Source organism: Pinus tabuliformis, chromosome 2_2 (genome assembly GCF_031772625.1).
Source record: "Pinus tabuliformis cultivar Carrire ecotype Pingquan chromosome 2_2, CPIR1, whole genome shotgun sequence".
NCBI classification, from domain to species: Eukaryota; Viridiplantae; Streptophyta; class Pinopsida; order Pinales; family Pinaceae; genus Pinus; species Pinus tabuliformis.
The window spans coordinates 259,789,931-259,808,844 of record NC_142300.1 but is presented as its reverse complement, the minus strand read 5'-3'; the positions used below and the strand labels follow the sequence as shown (position 1 = coordinate 259,808,844).

The following is an 18,914-nucleotide window of genomic DNA, read 5'->3' as shown; positions in this document are numbered from 1 at the left end:
CACTAGTGACTGCTTGGCCTGACACTCACTTGTGTTGTGAGTGGAGCTCTTATGGAACTTACACCACTTTCCCATGTCCTTTTTCAACTTCGCAGTGTTGTTATTTTCTTGCAGCTTTGGCTGGTTGTCTTGGGTCGCCCCACCTTGGCTTTTTCCTTTGTTCTATGGTTTGGGGGCACCTTTCCCTTGCTTTATATTTGTAGATTCAAAGTCTCACTTCTTCTATTTAAACTTTTACTCAAGCTTGACGGTATATTGGTATGTCATGCCAAGCGAGGAGATGTTCAGGAATTCTCTTTCTTCTTGGATGTACTTGTGCAGGCAGCTGCAGTATTTGAGTACCAAATGTTTCTTCGTGTCCTTGATACCAAACTTTGTGCGAGGGGTATGGAAAATATTGGTATACTCTGGCACGTCTTAGTCCCTTCCCTACCGCAGCGTGGTCCACATTATGTATTGATCCTCATAGCTTCTGACAGGGTAGTACTACTCCTTGATGGCATCTCGAAATGAATTCCAAGTGGGTGCAGCTGAAAATAGTGAGCCACATCCTTCTACTCGTAGTAGGTTTCCCACCAATCCTTGACGTGGGGGGCTACTTTGAGAAGTGTGAAAATAATCTTTTCCTGACTGGAAAAATCATGAATAAAAAAATAACCCTCTAGCAGATTTAACCATTTATCGACGGCATCTACATCTATCTGACCCTCGAATATGGGGATTTCAAAATAAACTTGTATTTTAAATGGTGTGGTGTTTCTAGAGTAGTTGTTGGAAGCCCATGCGTCGCCCCTGGGTAGCCGCTGAAGGATCTGGGCAAAGTTGTCCATCATCGCGTTCCTTTATCGCTCGAGGGCTTCTTCGAGCAAGATTTTGATAGGATCTCCTGACCCCTCATCTTTCTTTTCATCTGCCATGGGAGACCATCGGGATTTGCGAGGCTGGTCTTGTAAAGGTTCGACCAGTTCAAGCCCTAACTCCTTATATCCCGACCTCGTTGGGGAAATGCAAAGAAAAATAGAGAAAAAGAAAGCAGACTGCTCTGATACCATTAATCCAGATTTAAATAGGAACACAAAAAATTACAGAGATAACCATAAACATAGAGATGCAACGGAAATAATACTTTTAATGTAAAATACTGAAATATGCTTACAAACTGAAATGGAAATAAACTAGCTAGGGCGATGGTAGCTTATCTCTGAGAAGAGATGTGGCGGCTACATGCCTTTGAATTGCCTTACAATGAGGCTCAAGGGCCTTTTTATTTTTGAACAATAAGAGCAAATCCTAAACAACAAAAGCCCTAACCTGAGGAGATGTAACACTAAGAGTTTATGGGCCCCGTTGGGGTGAGTAGGACAGCCAACTTCTCGGGGTCACGACTTGGTCATATTTATCTCCATTTGATGCACATGATAACCCATTGGAAATATCTCTCCAAGGACTACGATGGAAAATACGATTTTTGAGAAAATATCTCTAGTAGGTAGATTTCCAAAAAAACGTCTTTTAGGGTCTCAAAATGGCTCCGAAAGTTTAGGACCCAAAAACTGCTAAAAAATAGTAAATTGTGCTACAATTAGGGAAACTAAAAATTGAAAGAAGCAATGGTGGGGGTCCAAGTGGAATTGGCGGGTGACCACCAATATCCACCTGGATCATTCCTCCCCCCTTAGGAAGCAATGGTCCCCATTGCGTTGATTTCCTCCATGAGATGAGGGAACTTCTGTTGAACTTGGTCCCTAGTGAGCCACTTGCCCTGGTGAAGGAGTTGACCTGCTTTAACAACTCGATACAGTTGGATATTCTGATCGTGAGTGTGCTTGATCTGTGTGTCTATGATTCGATCAGTTGTAGCTTGTTCCATGCAATCTAGATTTAACTCTGTGGGTGTGAATTGTTCTGCAATGTCGGATGTGTCTAGTAATGGTGGAAAGTATGGCCGAAGGCAATCCACACTGAACACTAGGTGCAGGCCAAGGAATGGGGGAATATTGAGCTCAAATGCATTGTCTCCCACAACCTTGGTAATGGTGTAAGGACCATATCAGAGTGGTCTGAGTTTCCGATAGGCTCCGATAAGGCATTCCTTTTGCAAATGCAACCAGACTTTGTCACCCACCTAAAAATTGTGTGGCACCAGATGTTGATCATGTTGCTGCTTGTACTTGGCATTTGATTTCTCCATAATGTCATGGACCTACTGGCGAATATGTTGGATGTGCTTAATGAAGTTGCCTTCCTTATCTCTTTCGGACTGGACATGAGCCGAATATGTGTGAGTAGCTGCAAATGGCATGGCCACATCACTGGGACATAGTGGCTAGAATCCCAAGCCCACCTGAAAAGGGTTGTGGCCAGTCGAGCTGTGGAGAGCCCGATTGTAGTTGTGCTAAACGTAGGGGAGGATCTCGTCCCATGTGCGTGGATGCTTTGAGTTGTACATGCGCAGAAAGTGTACGATCATTTTGTTGAAAACCTCTGCCTGGCCATCAGTTTGAGGATGGAAGGCTGTTGACTTAGTAAGTTTGGTGTCTAGCATCGACCAAAGACTAGACCAAAATTTACTAAGGAACTCGTTGTCCCGATCTAAGATGATAGATTGTGGGATCCCAAAGTGTACCCACACTTGTTCAAAGAAGAGTTTAGCAGTGGCTTCTGCTGTGATATTCTTCTTACAGGCTACCATAATTGTCATCTTCGAGAACCTATTGATGACCACAAAAACACAATCATTTCCATGGTTAGTGGAAGGAAGGCCTGACATGTAATACATGGAGATGGATTCCCAAGGTCGACTAGGGGTAGGCAACAGGGTATAGAGGCCTTGCTTCTTGATGGTCAGCTTGGCAATGGTGTAGGAAGTGCATGATCTGATGTACTTCCCGACATCCTGTCGAATATTCGGCCAATAGAAATACTTTTGCAGTACTACCACCATTTTCTCAACCCCGAAATTCCCAGCAGCCTGACTATAGTGTGCTTCCCAAATCATCTTGGCATGCTCGCTTGAAGGAACACAAAGGTGACCCAGGTGGCATAACAGGGCATCCTGGAGGTGAAAATTTGGAACATGCTAACCCTCTAAGAGTGTCTGGTATGTATGGACAAATTCTGGGTCACTTTTGGAGAGAAGTGGCCAATCAGAAGTCTCGTGCCCACAAGCATTGAGCACGGTGGTTAACGCCATGATCGGTGGTCAACTGAGGCAATCTACAACATTATTAGTGCTGCCCTTATTATACTTGATATTCAAATGGAACTGTTTCATGTATGTGGACCACTTTTGATGGCGATCATTCTGCAATTTCCCTTGGGTCTGTATGAACTGCAGGGGTCAGTGGTCTGTGTGGATGACCATTTCCTTCCCCAAAATGTAATGCTTCCATTGTCGGTAAGCCTGCACAATGGAATGCATATCTTTGTCATAAGTTGGATACTTCCGGACTGTCTAAAAGTGTCTCACTGTGATATGCCACTGGATGCCTGTGTTGAGTAAGGACTACCCCAATAGCATAATCAGAGGCATCTGTCTCAACCTCAAATGGTTGTTGCAAGTCTGGTAGTGCGAGCACTGGTGCCGAGCAGAGGTGATCTTTCAACTCTATGAATGCCTTTTGTTGAGATTCAGACCAAAATAATTTTTCTTTCGCTCCTCCCTTGGTGACTTGGCTCAAGGGCCAAGTGATATGAGAAAATCCCAACACGAGCCTGCTGTAGAAGTTGGTAAGACCTAGAAAGTTACGAAGCTTTGTCAGAGTGGTTGGAGATGGCCAATCCCGAATGACTTGGATCTTGTCTAGATCCCCATGCACCCCCTGTTCATCAATAGTGTATCCCATATACTGAAACTGGGTCATGCCAAAAGTGCATTTCTCCAAATTGGTACATAACTTGTGTTGCTGCAGTGTTTGGAGAACCTATCAGATGTGGTGGAGGTGCTCTTCCCAACTCTGGTTGAAGATCAGGATGTCATCCAAGTATACGACTACAAATGAGTTGATGAATGGCCACAAGATGTCATCCATTAGCCTCATGAAGGTTGCAGGAGCATTTGTCAATCCGAAAGGCATAACCAACCATTTGAAAAGGTCCTCCTTGGCTTTGAAGGCAGTCTTCCACACATCAGAGGGTTCGATTGCTACCTGGTGATATCCTGACTTCAAATCGATCTTGCTGAAATATTTCGCCCCCTTCGGTTAGTCCAGGAGGTCATCAATCTGTGGGATCGGGTATCTATTACAGATAGTGATCTTGTTCAGCGCCCGATAGTCAATATTGAGTCTCCAAGTCCCATCCTTCTTATGTACCAACACGATTGGGCTCCCACAGGGTGATGAACTCGAATGGATGTGACCTTTCTGCAGCAGCTCCTAAATCTGCCTCTTGATTTCATCATTCTCTAGAACATAGCGCTGATATATTGGTCCATTGGGCAATGGCGCACCTGAGGCCAGATCGATGGAGGGCTTAACCTGACAGAGCAAAGGAACCCCTGCGGGGGAGCTGAAGATGTCCCTGTACTCCTCAATGACCTTGTCCATCTATAGTTGTCATGTCAAGGGGCCCTATTTGGAGGTCATGGCCACCGTCTTCTTCTTTCCTTGAGGGTGTATCATCTAGAAAATAAATTTCCCGGTTTTGGAAATGAGCTTATTGCATTGTTTTGTAGTAACCAAAGAGATGGCAGTAGGTGGTGCTACCTCTGGTATCCTGTACAACTTATTTCCCAAATTAATAATAACAGCATGGGGCTTTGATTCATACACAGCATATCGCTTCCACAAGTATGGTTTTCCTAGTAATACATCACAAACTTCAAGGGGAGCAATGGCACACAATACCTCATCCGTGAAGGGCTTGATGTTGTATGGAAGGCGACACTATTGGCTCATGCAAAGATCCCGTCGTTGCTGAAGCCACCCGTTGGTGTACGGTTGTGGATGTGTTGTGGTCGGTAAGCCTAGCCGCTTCACAACCTCTGCCGAAATGAGGTTCTTTTGGCTCCCATTATCGACAATGAGCTGTAGCACGAAGCCCTTTACCCACATCTGGGAGTGGAAGAGACACTCCTCCTCCTCTAGATCTTTGTGTTCCTCCTTCTGGATCTTCGAGGTGGCAACGTTGGCATTGGGCTCGACATCAATAATCTGCTTCCCTTTTTCATTCCCTTTGTCAGGTTCTGACTGAGAGTCAGAACATGCATCTGATTCTGAAACCTGTACCTTGGCCACCAATGACTACTTGGCCTGACACTCACTTTTGTTGTGAGTGGAGCTCTTATGGAACTCACACCACTTTCCCGTGTCCTTTTTCGGCTTCGCGGCACTATTCTTTGCTTGCAGCTTTCGTGGGTTGTCTTGGGCCACCCTGCCTTGGCTTTGTCTTTTGTTCTGCAGTTTGGGGGCACCTTTCCCTTGCTTCAGATTCGCAAATCAAAAGTCTCGCTTCTTTTGTTTAAACTTTTGCTCGACCTTGATGGCAATCGATATGTCGTTCCAAGTGAGGAGATGTTCAGGAATTCAATTTCTTCCTGGATGTACTTGTGCAGGCAGCTGCGATATTTGAGTACCAAATGTTGCTCCGTATCCTTGATACCCAACTTTGTGCAAATGGTATGGAAAATATTGGTAAACTCTGACACGTCTTGGTCCCTTCCTTGCCACACCGTGGTCCACTTTATTTATTGATCCTCATAGCTTCCAACAAGATAGTACTGCTCCTTGATGGCATCCCGGAATGAATTCCACGTAGGTGCGGCTGAAAATAGTCAGCCTATACTTTCATCCTTCTACTCGCAGTAGGTTTCCCACCAGTCCTTGACGTGGGGGACTGCTTTGAGAAGAGCGAAAATAATCTTTTCCCAACTGGAAAAATCATGAACAAAAAATAACTCTCTAGCAGATTTAGCCATTTATCGACGGCATCTGTGTCTATCGGACCCTCGAATATGGGGATTTCAAAATTAACTTGTACCTTAAATGATGTGGCATTTCCAGAGTAGCTGTTGGAAGCCGATGGGTCCCCCGTGGGTAGTCGCTGAAGGATCTGGGCAAAGTTGTCCATCATCACGTTTCTTTGTCGCTCGAGGGCTTCTTCAAGCAAGATTTTGATAAGATCTCTTGCCCCCTCATATTTCTTTTCATTCGCCATGGGAGGTCGTTGGGATTTGTGAGGCTGGTCTTGTAAAGGTTCGACCAGTTCAGGCCCTAACTTCTTATATCCCGACCTCATTTGGAACATGCAAAGAAAAACAGAGAAAAAAAAGCAGGCCACTCTAATACCACTGATCCAGATTTAAACAGGGGTCACAACAAATTACAGATATAACCATAAACATAGAGATGCAGCAGAAATAATACTTCATTTCATTAATGTAAAATACTGAAATATGCTTACAAACAGAAATGGAAATAAACCAGCGAGGGTGATGGTAACTTATCTCTGAGAAGAGATGTGGCAGTTACATGCCTCTGAAATACCTTACAATGAGGCTCAAGGGCCTTTTTATTATTGAACAATAAGAGAAAACCCTAAACAACCAAAACCCTAACTCGAGGAGATGTAACGCCAAGAGTTTATGGGCCCCGTTGGGGTGAGTTGAACAACCAACTTCCCTGGGTCACAACTTGGTCATGTTATCTTTGTTTGACATGCATGATAGCTCGTTGGAAAGATCTCTCCAAGGACTACGACAGAAAAGATGATTTTAGATTTCGGTTCGCTGGCAGGTAGATTTCAAAAAAAACGTCGTTTAGGGCCTCAAAACGGCTCCAGAAGTTTAGGACCCAAAAAACTGCTAAAAATAGTAAATTGTGCTACAATTCAGGAAACTGAAAAACTGAAAGAAGCAATAGTGGGTGTCCAAGTGGAATTGGCAGGTGGCCACCAATATCCACCTGGATCATCATTATAGTCAAGTTGCAAGGATTTTTATGATGTCCTTCAGAGATGAGTTGCAAAAAGTTCATGAGTGTATGTGTGGCTCTATTTCCTGTTGCAATAAATTTCTATATCACATGGTGGTTTATTCAGTTTATTGATGGCTTCTTCATACCAATATATGCGAGACTAGGCATCAATATTTTTGGTATTGGATTTGTTACTTCTTTATTATTCATATTCTTGATGGGTTTATTTGTATATTCATGGTTGGAAGCTTTCATTCTCTCACTTGGAGAATGGTTCATAAATAAAATTCCTTTTGTCAAACATATCTACTCGACCTCCAATCAAATAAGAGTTTCCATTTTTGTAGACCCTAACACAAGGGATTTTAAAGAGGTTGTAATTATTCAGCATCTATGTGTAGGGGAATATGCCTTTGTTTTTATTACATCATCATTTGTTCTTCAAATTGAGAGTGGAGATGAAGAACTTTGCAGTGTCTATGTTCCTATGAATCATATATATATATATATATATATATATATATATATATATATATATATATATATATATATATATATATATATATATATATATATATATATATATATATATATATATTGGTGATACTTTCCATGTTAAGTCTAAATATATCATTCAACCAAACTTATCTATTCATGAAGTCATAGAAATTGTTGTATCTATGGGTATAGGGGTATGTTTATGCCACAATTGATATATGTTTAGGAAATATCATCAGGAAAAGTTAACAGAAATCAAATGAATAAAGGATGAATTTGGAATTTATCCATGTATTCTAAAGTGACCCTATTTTGTACTAGTTGTGAAGATATACAAGAGGATGTTCCTTTGCTTGTTGGTTGTCATACTTTCCTATGAATTTTTTTAATCTCTTTTGTGAGTTGGCATGCTCACCAAATCAAAGTATTTCTGTGAATGTCACGTCAATTTCTCAAGTAAACAATAATTTGACCATTGATGGCATTGCCTTATATGTAATGAGTACTTATGGTAAGGACCTTGTTGTTGTTAACAAAGGAAAATGCAGTAGTGAATTTTGCATCTTTATAATGTAACTTTTGAAGACCATGCACCTATACTTGAGTCCAACCCATAATTGATGAAGTATGTAGCATAAGATAATCGAAGAGGCACTTACTTAATGGATATGGTGAAGGATATAATTATTATAGATATACATGGTTGCACAAATGATGTGGAAAAAGAAAATGATGCATACCTATCTGAAAAATGTTGTTGTCCTATCAGACTTAGAGGATGTCTAAGAAAAGAGACAAAGGTGACACCACTGCCAGGGGAGTTTCCAAGTCCCTTTCCATTGATGTCAAAAGGGTTGTTAAGGAGAAACGATTTTCAGGGAGAAATAAGGAGAAGTGATTCTAAGAACAAAAGGGGGAGGATAAAATCAGTTTCACCATCAATGCCAAAGGGAGAGATTATTGGCAAAGTTCTCATTGATGGAAAAGGGTGTTGAAGGCTTCTAGTGCCATCCAAGTTTCTTGTGCGCAGCCTCAGTCTCAGAGATCATGTAAAGTTGTGAGTGAATATGATTCTTGTCAGAGGTATGGCCTTGCAGATGTTGTGATGTAAATGCTTGCAAATGTTGTGATGTGAATGTTTTTCAGATGTTGTAATGTAAATGCTTATATATTTTTTATGATCCAAAAGAGTGGATGGTGTTCCTGAGTGGAATAGAAAACAAAAATCAAAACGAAGTAGAATATACGCATCTTGTCAATGAACAGACTGTAGCTATACGCAAACTGTCTTTAAGAAAAATGTGTATGCATCTTGTAATGTGAAAAAATAAATTTGCATTAAATTTGACTTGTGCAATCATTTTTTTTGGCTTATGTCACTCCATATTTTGAATATTTTGAGGTCCATTTATCAAATTTTGAACAATGTGAAACAAATAGAGGGAATACAAAGAGACAACCTTTATGTTTTAAATCCTTGAGTTGGAATACAAATAGTTAGTGAGTTATATGAACATAGCTTTTGGATGGAATAATAATTATTTAATTGATTTTGTGAGAGACCTAGTTCGTGAATTACCTAGAAAAGAGAGAAAGAGAAGGAAGAGAAGAAGTGAAGAAAAATTGATGAGATAAACAATTGTAAAGGAGGCAGAAACAATGTAAAAAATAGAGACAAAGAGATGGAGGTATTCAGAATTAAACATTGGGTAAGCCAACATATTAAAATTTTCATGTATCAAGGGATTGGTATCTACTTTCGAGTAGTAGCCTAAAAAAGAATTGGTTGGAGCGTGTAAGTGGGAGTGGGTGCTTCCAACAATTTATAGCTTGTAGATGAAAAGTGAGGTTAAAGCCTCATGTAGGTAGGAGCCTACAAAATTTATTGTAAGTGGAAGTGGGTGGTTCTAATAAGTTGTAACTTGCAAAATAGAAGAGAGTTTGGAGCCTCCTATAGGTGGGTGCCTACAAAATTTGATGTAAAAAGGGAGTCGGTGCCTGCATTCGCATCACAACAACAAAATTTGTGGCTTTTCTCTTTATGGATTTCCACTTGTATTTGGTGTATACATGTACTACTTTTATCTGTTGATTTTTTTGTTGTGATTTAATGTTGTTCATATGTTAAATCTGGTATTCATATGATGTATTGCTACTCATTTAATAGTCCACATCACTATTGAAAAAAAAAACAAAAAAATTATAAATTAATTACTATTAATGTACTAAATTGATTTATTCTATCTTTTAATATAATAAATTTCCAACATTTTATTCTAAAATTTTCTTTCTTATCGTATAGAAATTGAAATTGTAATATGATTGACATAAATGCCTTCTTATAATTTAACATTTCAAAAGTAATAATTTACATATGGAATGGCTATCTAATAAACAATGAAGTGAATTAAATTATGACATGGTTTACTTCAATGTTACGTCATTTTGTGACATTTAAAGAGTAGTAATTAAAAAGGTTTACATTATAGTGTAATGTTTTAAAAGGATTACATAGGATTTAATATTTATATATATATGATTTACATAGAAATATGATGTTTCAAAAACGTTGTGCTTAAGTTTGATAATATAGTTGACTATTATTAATTTTTATGGTTGAAAATTATTGAATTAGGTAGGTTATATGTGAATTTTTTTTATTTTTGTTGTTTAGGTTTAATTTTTTTTGGAATTTGGTTTATATTGGTTGAATTTAGTTGATTTGATATTAATTAATTTTTATTGAAATTGGTTGAGTGTGGTTTTTTTTCTTTCACCATGATTGGATTTTATTGAATTGCAATTATTATAATTGAATTTAGTTTAGATTGGTTGATTTTGATTACTTTGGTTAGACGCAATTTACTAATGGTTGATTTTGATTAACCTAAATTGTCTCTATAACACTATTGTCGATTTAAAATGATTATAATAAGTAACTCACTTTCCACCTTTGGATCCAACCACTTTAGGTAAATTCATATTTAAATTTAGGTCTTATAATTATTAAAATTTAATTTTGTTTTCCACTCACAATTCCACTAAATAAAGGTATCAATTTAATAATAATAATAATAAATGTGTTTTCTTTGAAGTATTCATATTTATCAATCATTTTCTATATTCATTTTTATCAATCATTTTCTATTACCAGATATCCATGACAAGTATTGAGAAAATGATTAATGTAAGGTGGAAAGTTTATTATGGACTTCAAAACAATTTTAAATTTGTATATAATTGACTACGTTATTAGAAAAACTCCTATTTGGAATTCTCTTCTTTTTATTTTTATTTTCTATGGATATAATATTTTGGAGCTCAATATATAGTTTAGTCATAGAGAAATATAAAACACATCAAAAAAAATGTATAACATATAATCTCAAAATTAAAGTAAATATACCCTAGCATATCCTTATCATTGAATGATACCTTTATCTTGGCTAGAACATTAAGGAATAAAGAAAAAAACATATTATAGAATAAGGATAATTATGGCACAAATCTATATTATGGATTTCAAAACAATTTTAAATTTGTATATAATTGACTATGTTATTAGAAAAACTCTTATTTGGGATTCTCTTCTTTTTATTTTTATTTTCTATGGATATAATATTTTGGAGCTCAATATATAGTTTAGTAATAGAGAAATATAAAAACACATAAAAAAAAATGTATAACATATAATCTCAAAATTAAAGTAAATATACCCTAGTATATCCTTATTATTGAATGATACCTTTATCTTGACTAGAACATTAAGGAATAAAGAAAAAACATATTATAAAATAAGGATAATCCTTATCATTGAATGATAACTTTATCTTGGCTAGAACATTAAGGAATAAAGAAAAAAACATATTATAGAATAAGAATAATTATGGCACAAATATTCACATTAGATTAAATAATTATATAAATAAATAAAACTATATTTTTTTGTCTCAATTAAAATTGATTTTATATATATATATATATATATATATATATATAAGCAAAAAAATTTGAAGCAAAAAAATAATTACCAAAAATATATATATCTATATACAAATTAAGATCCTTTTTTACTATATAAATTGAAATAATAATTATATACCATTCTGAGAAAATATACAACGGTTTTATAGTTTAGGTCAGGCCATAGAATTCAGTAAATGGCAAATGCACCCCTCCATTTCACCTAAAGTAGGTATCATATCAAATTCACTCGTGTTGTTTAAGTCATAGGTATCAAATTCGCCTGAAACGGGCAAAAATATTTACGAAAATTCGCCAGTTCGATATTCGTATTATTTAATGAAATTCGATTCGGTTTCTAGAATAAATGGTTACTTCATGAATGAGATGTGTCAAAATGCAGTACAGATAGTGGTGGGATGGCGTATACGCAAAGAGAAAAACATGAAAATCATAGTGAAAACCGAAAGTATATAATTTTTTAATTCCATTAGCTGAGAATGTGTGATCGTGTTGTAACAAAGTAGATTTTTCTGGGATTTTAGATATTTTTTTAAATATATTTATAAAATAATTTAATCAAGTTTTGAAATTAGAAAAGTATTTTAGATTTAAGAGATTTAAGATTTTTGGGATATATTTAAAAAATATTTTAAATAAGTTTTAAAATTAGAAAAGTATTTTAGATTGAAGTGATTGATTTTTTTGGATTTTATATTTTTTTAAAATAAATTTTAAAATCAGAAAAGCATTTTAGATTTAAGTTTAGAAAAAAATAACAGTTTTGGAAAAAAATGGTATGTGACTTTTTATAATTGTTTAGGTAAGATTGTTATGTTATCTAGTTTATTAAAGTCATTTCAAATTTCAAATAAATTCAGGAAAAAATAAACAGTTTATTAAAACTATATTATCTAATTTATTAAAAGTTATTTAAAATTTAAAATAAATTTAGAAAAAAAAAAATGAAAAATATTGTTGTTAAACATAATATATTAAAAGTTATTTAAAATTTAAAATAAATTTAAAAAAAAATGAAAAATATTGTTGTTAAACATAATATATTGTAAAATTTATGTGTTTGTTATTCCTAAATATATTTTCAATTTTTTTTCGAATTGTATTGCTATTCCGAAATATATTGTCAACTTTTTTCGAATTAAAAATTATTTATTGAAATTTTTTTATCGTATCAAATCGAATTCGAATCCGGTATTAAACAGGCAACCATTACCATCCTATTACTCAAATTCAGCGGTGGGCGCCTTCGTTTGTTGCTTCACCACTTTCTTTACATGATATATAAATGTTTAGTGTGCAATGTTAGCAATGCTACTGGATGAAAGAATGCTCACTTTCACCAACAGCTAATCCAGGATTTGGACTCACATGCTACTGGAATAAATGGAACTGGAAATAAATGAGATATCATTTAAACGGAAATATTTACATATCTGTTGTCAGCATTTAGAAAAATAGTTCAATAGACCTCCACGTCAGCTCTGTGTATATCTAGTATGTAAAGTCTAAAGAACTCAAGCATATATTTGTGACATACAGTAACAGGAAGAGAGTTATACTGTTATAGTATATAGTATATTCTTGTTTGAAGCCATAAAATAGACTCCAGAGAAACCTAATTATGTTTTGAATACAAAAGAAATCCTACCATTACTTTATAAGCATAGCACGTCTGAGAGAAGCTTATACCGACGACCCAATCCACCTTTGGAGTTGTTGCTCTGGACAGAGGTACGCGGAATGTTTCTGTGGCTTTCAGTAAAGAGCTTGCAGTCTTCTGGGATATAACTCGAGGGTTGATTCTGTTTGCTCCCCCCATATTTGAGGCGCAGTTTAAGGCTAGTAGGTTTGGCATTGGACTTTCTGGTTTTTCCAGTACCTACAGATGCAGGTTCTTCCATGGCATTTGTGGATGCCAACCTGGAGACAATTTCACTGTCAGCTAACTTCTTGGCCTTCATACATCGACCCATTTTCTTCAATTTAGCTTTCCTTTTATGGCTTCGAATTTGCTTTCTTTCTTGCATGTCCAGGCACCACTCACATACATTGACACTGCCTAATTCCAATTGATCGGAGTACAACCTGCTGCAATATCTGCAAGAGTGGTCACACAGTCACATATCAGTATTAAAATAACTGAGTTTATGCACCAAAAAGAGACCATTAGGTGGGACACAGTCTTACATGTGCTGAAATCGGTGGTAGCATCTCTTGCATCTGAACAAATGTTCCTGAAACCCAACGTCGCCACACATACAGCATTCTCTTTCTTTGTCTTTCCTACTATTCCTTCTGGAGTTACATTTGATTTTCTTCCCTCCACGATCCATGGACGTCTGTTTCCCCTAATTTACCACCAGAGCCCCCTCACCCCATCATTGTATTATTTAAACAACATAATATTTGTCTAAATATCTGCTCATATTGAATATCAAAGCAATATAGATCGAAAAGGATTGAAATGTATATGAACCAGATCGTTGAGATTCAAACAAAGCTTACTATGTTCGTACAGTAACAAGGGCGTCGATGGACCCTTTTTCCCAAACCCTGTGGAAGTTCGAACTACAGGGACGTGATATGCAGCTGTTCCAAGTGTGAGCGAAAAACGCTGGGAGATCCCAACCACCTGTCTTACTGGAGCGGGACAAATTGATGGCGGGTCTTACGTGTGGAGGTTAACAGAAACAACATCTGTCCCGGAAAGGAACAATGTGCAGAGAATGCAACTTGCTAATTCTCCAGAATGTCATGTGTAATCCCTTAGACTTAACCGTAAAACCCTCGCAGCGCAATGGTGCTTCGTATGTTGGGTAGACGTCAAAGGCCGGCGCTTCGTATGTTGGGTCGACGTCAAATGCCGACACTTCATAGCGTATCGGATTTTACGATCGGGAAAAGGAGTTGTCTATAATGCGACTTTTTGAGATTCCGGTGACGGAATCCGGCGGAAGAAATTGAGATGAAATCATGATTTGTTGCAGTTAAAATGGTTTTTTAACTGCATATTCGGATTCAGCACCCTGAAAAACCCTTGGGACGCTTTCATTGTGCAGAAACTAGTTATCAAACTTGGATTCCAATAAATTACTGCCGGATTTTCACCGGAAAAAATCGCCGAAAAAGCTTTCAAAAAGTCGCGTTAAAGACTACGACTCGGAAAAATACCTTCCGCTTCTCGCCATCTGTAATCTTTTTATAAGGTTGAGCACATATTTGGAATTCGAATTTGACGTCTGTCTATGCGCTTTTCGAAGGCGGTTTTTAAAATCTATTTTCCCAAATTTTGGTAGTTTCGTGTTATGATTAAATTTTCGAATATCATAGGCCGAGAAAACAATAATTTACCTATTATATAGGGATGGCGTTGAGAAAATCCATCATAATTTATTTATTTAAAAATTATTTATTTTTATTAGATATCATTCTGTTGTTATGAAGGGGTTTTTTTAGTTGTTATTCTTTAATGTAAGTTAATTTGTCACTGTTATTTAAGGAAAATTATTTCACTTAAATATTCATAGGTATTATTTTTCAAGCAGTTAGTTGTTAGTATTGATTATTGTTATTGGAGGAAACCACTGCACTTAAATATTTATGGGTACTGTTATTCAAGCAGTTAGTTGTTAGTATTGGCTATCGCTATTGGAGGAAAACCACTCCACTTAAATACTCATGGGTATTGTTATTCAAGCAGTTAGTTGTTAGTATTGGCTATTGCCCTTGCTTTTTATCTAGTACTTAGTTGTTATTGGGTGTTGTTATTGGCTATTATTCTCTAATGCAGACTAATTGTCATTAGTACTGTTAAGTTTGTTGTTATTGGAAATTGCTATTGGTTGTTATCTAGTAGTTATTCCACTGTTATTCAAGGAAAACCACTCCACTTAAATACTCATATGCACTGTCATTATGTTATTCAAGTAGTTAGTTGTTATTGGCTATCGCTATGTCTGTTATTTAGTAGTCAATTGCTAATGGGTGTTGCTATTGGCTATTATTCCCTAATGCAGGCTAACTCGTCATAGATATTTAAAAAAACCACTCCACTTAAATTCTCATATACTCATCTGTTGTGTTATTCAAAGACACTTAGAATTACCAATTGATGTTGTTAACAGTGGATTACACTTGGATTAGATAACTCTAAATATTGGACTATTAGCTTATTTTCTAAAGTCCTAAAAAGACTAGTATTAACCCAAAAAAACAATTTTAGTATATACTTCAAGCTCATCCTTACATTGATTATTTAATATTTTAAATTTAAGCTTGATAATTTTAAATATTTTTTTAATAAAAATTAAAAACTCATTTTAATTAAAAAAACGAATCACAACGTCCGTCAAATTATATTCCTCAATTTCAACTTTATAAAAAACAAAACACCCAACCAAAAAAATCAAATCGTTTTATAATGCACAAGTTCATCCTGATAAACAACAAAGTTGGAGCAGAAACCGGCCATGGTAGGCTGAATTATTCGACGACTGCCGTTCTCGGAAAAGCTAAAGATCTCAGCGCGCCTAACAACCCAACAGTCCAACTTGCTTTTGTTGCTTTCGGCAGAGGAAAGCTCCCAACCCTGATAGAATAATATATGGGATTAGAGTGGGCATCTGCTGTCCGAATATAAAATGAATATAGAACATTGGTCCGGGGAACATCGCCTGTTTGCTCGCTTCCTCGTGAACATGGAATATTAATAAAGAGAGAGCTGCCAGCCTTTGAGGAGACCAAAATAAAGCCTAACAACGGACGGCATGAGACAGCTACCGACTGTCGGCCGCGACTCCTCGAATCAGAGGAGCGTAAGTGTAGAAGAAGTTGGATAAGAGGAACCACGGGCAGAGGGAATGAGAAGAGTTGAGAAGAGTTTCTATGGAATATACGAGGATTGCAGCTCATACAATGAGAATTAAGATTTCAACCTCTTGACGTATTACAGTTATGGGTATGAAAATTATGATTTCAACCTCTTGATTTATTACAGTTATGAGTATAAGAAATAGGGCCGGGAGCAGCACTGAAGTGTACATATTTTTACTTAGGATTTAACTGTGGGATTTGTGGGACCAAATCTCTACCCATAGCCTTAGGAGTATGTATAATGTTAATTTATCTTATATTATTTATATAGTCTATATCTAATGTTAATCTATCTTATATTATTTATTTAGTTTATATCTATTTTTTTAGTGGTGTAGTTGCAGTTAGATGATCTATTGAAGATAACATATAATTAATTGCGTTTCAATCAGAAGTGTATGGTCAGTTAACCAGAATTAGGTGAGTTTTTCAATCCAGGTTTACATCTCTATATTCACTATTAGACTCACTACATGTAGAATATATTGTATTGAATTGCATTTTATCATAATTCATTAATTCTTGTTTCTATCAATTTTCTTTCTTTCCTTGCAAGTTTTGTTCATTGTTTCATAGTTACATCTAACTTGTGCAAGTTCAACTACAATTTCACATGTATTAATGTTTACATGACTAAAGAATAAAAAGCATAAAAAATATATTTATAGGTAATATTGTATTAGAACTATTACAAAAATGGATTTTTCATTTTCAATAATTCTCAGGCCATATAACTATTTCTAAAAAAAATTCAAAAATTTTACTTCAATCTATAAATAGAAGTTTAGCCGTTGAAAATTTCAAATATTTCAAAAGCACTAATTTCAAATCCAAATATCCAGAATTATTTTTTTGGTTGAAGCTTGCACCAGTCCAAATCAAGTTTGGATCACTCTTGAGGCACAATTTAAGAAACAAGAGCTGTTATGTATGCTCTAAACTAATAATTGGTATCAGAGCTAGGGTCGAATATCCACGGTGCAAGCCTCTTAGTGTCATCGCCTTACTCTGGCAGCGTTCATTAAAAGTTGGTTGTTACCTTTGGAGCTGTTGAAGGATCTGTCTAGAAATCGGAAATCGCTGCAAAGAAGAGAGTAAGGAAATGTGCCATGAAGCCTAAAACCTGGAGTGCCTAAGTGCTTTACATGGAGTTCCTAATTTTTTTTATCAAGCTTACACGTATAAAAACCAACATATGTATGTGTGAAATGTGAAATGTGAAATGTGAAAAGGTTAAAACATTATATATGTTTTTATATTTATATAATTATATGTTGGAATTTTGAAAAGTATATTTTTAAAAGGAGTAGGAATTTTGAAAAAGGTATTTTAAAAGGAGGAAGGTCATTATTACTAAATTTTAAAGAGTAATAATTAAAGTTTTATTTTTTAGTGGAATTTTTGTTTTTGGGCATCAATATATTGAAAATGGAGACAGCTTTTATAGATATGGAGAAGTTGAGCAGGGCTAATTTTGCCATATGGAAATCACATATGGAGGATATACTGATTTTGAAGGATTAGTATTCACCAATTGAGGGCACAACAAAGAAACCCTTATCGATGAGAAATGAAGAATGGAATAAGCTAGATAGAAAGGCAATTGCAACAATCCACCAATATCTAGCAAAGAATGTGTATTTCAATGTGTCCTGAGAAAAGATGGTTGAAGGATTATGGAAGAAGGTCCATGATTTATATGAGAAGAACACGGCATCAAACAGAGTGTTCTTGATGAAGAAGCTTTATAATCTCAAAATGAAGGAGGGTGCTTCAGTCACTGAGCACTTGAATGCATTTAATATTATTACTAATCAGCTTGCCTCTGTTAAAATCATTTTAGATGATGAAATTAGAGCTATTTTTCTAATGTGTTCTATGCCAGACAACTGGGAAAATTTAATTGTAGCTATGAGCACTTCAACAACTACAAGGACCCTGAAGTTTGATGATGTCAGTAGCAATTTAATGAATGAGGAACTGCGACGCAAGTCAATTGCGGAAAACCAGGGAGGAAAAGCTCTAGCTCTAGCTGATCATGGTAGGAGAATGGATCAAGGCCGGCAAGGGCGATCAAGATCGAGATGCCAATCAAAATCAATGAGAGGAAGGATCATCTGCTTTCATTGTGGCAAACCCAGGCACATGAAGAAAGAATGTCGATTTTGGAAGAAAGGACAAAAGGATCAGAGACCATCTAATACAAATCACAAGTCATCCAGCACAAATGAAGGTGAGACTACTGCTGTAACCACAGATGGTGATATGTTGTTTGCTGTTTCAATAGAAGATGCATGTGTATATACATCTAGTAGTAGATTTGATTGGATCCTTGACTCTGGGGCATCTCACCATGTAACCCCATACAAAGATTGTTTTGTTTCATATAATCCTGGTGATTATGGTAAAGTGCATTTGGGGAATAATCATTTTTGTAGTATTGTTGGAGTGGGAGATGTCCAGATCAAGATGAAAGATGGACAAGATATATTGTTGAAACAAGTCAGGCATGTACCAGAAATGCGCATGAGTTTAATCTCTATGGGACGACTAGATGATGAAGGCTATTCCATAAGCTTTGGAAGAGGGAGCTGGAAAATTAGAAAAGGAGCATTGGTCATGGCCAAAGGACCCAAGATAGGAACA

General features: G+C 36.2%; 1 protein-coding gene and 1 pseudogene across 2 annotated transcripts; one reads left to right on the top strand and one right to left on the bottom strand.

The window, feature by feature from the left end:
* The first annotated feature begins 6,972 nt into the window (after nucleotides 1–6,972).
* Nucleotides 6,973–7,627, top strand: LOC149192292 (protein CONTINUOUS VASCULAR RING 1 pseudogene; annotated as a pseudogene).
* Nucleotides 7,628–12,936: 5,309 nt separating this feature from the next.
* LOC149192291 (uncharacterized) lies at nucleotides 12,937–14,200 on the bottom strand. Of its 2 annotated transcripts, XM_089406359.1 has the most exons (3): nucleotides 13,902–14,200; nucleotides 13,584–13,744; nucleotides 12,937–13,493 (listed from the first exon to the last, which is right to left on the bottom strand). In XM_089406359.1, exons 2-3 carry the CDS (start codon nucleotides 13,727–13,729, stop codon nucleotides 13,052–13,054), a joined length of 588 nt encoding a protein of 195 aa, XP_089262485.1. In that variant the 5' UTR covers nucleotides 13,730–13,744; nucleotides 13,902–14,200; the 3' UTR covers nucleotides 12,937–13,051. The 2 variants fall into 2 exon arrangements, with proteins under 2 accessions (XP_089262485.1, XP_089262484.1); XM_089406358.1 differs by having other exon boundaries at nucleotides 13,584–14,200.
* Nucleotides 14,201–18,914: the final 4,714 nt, after the last annotated feature.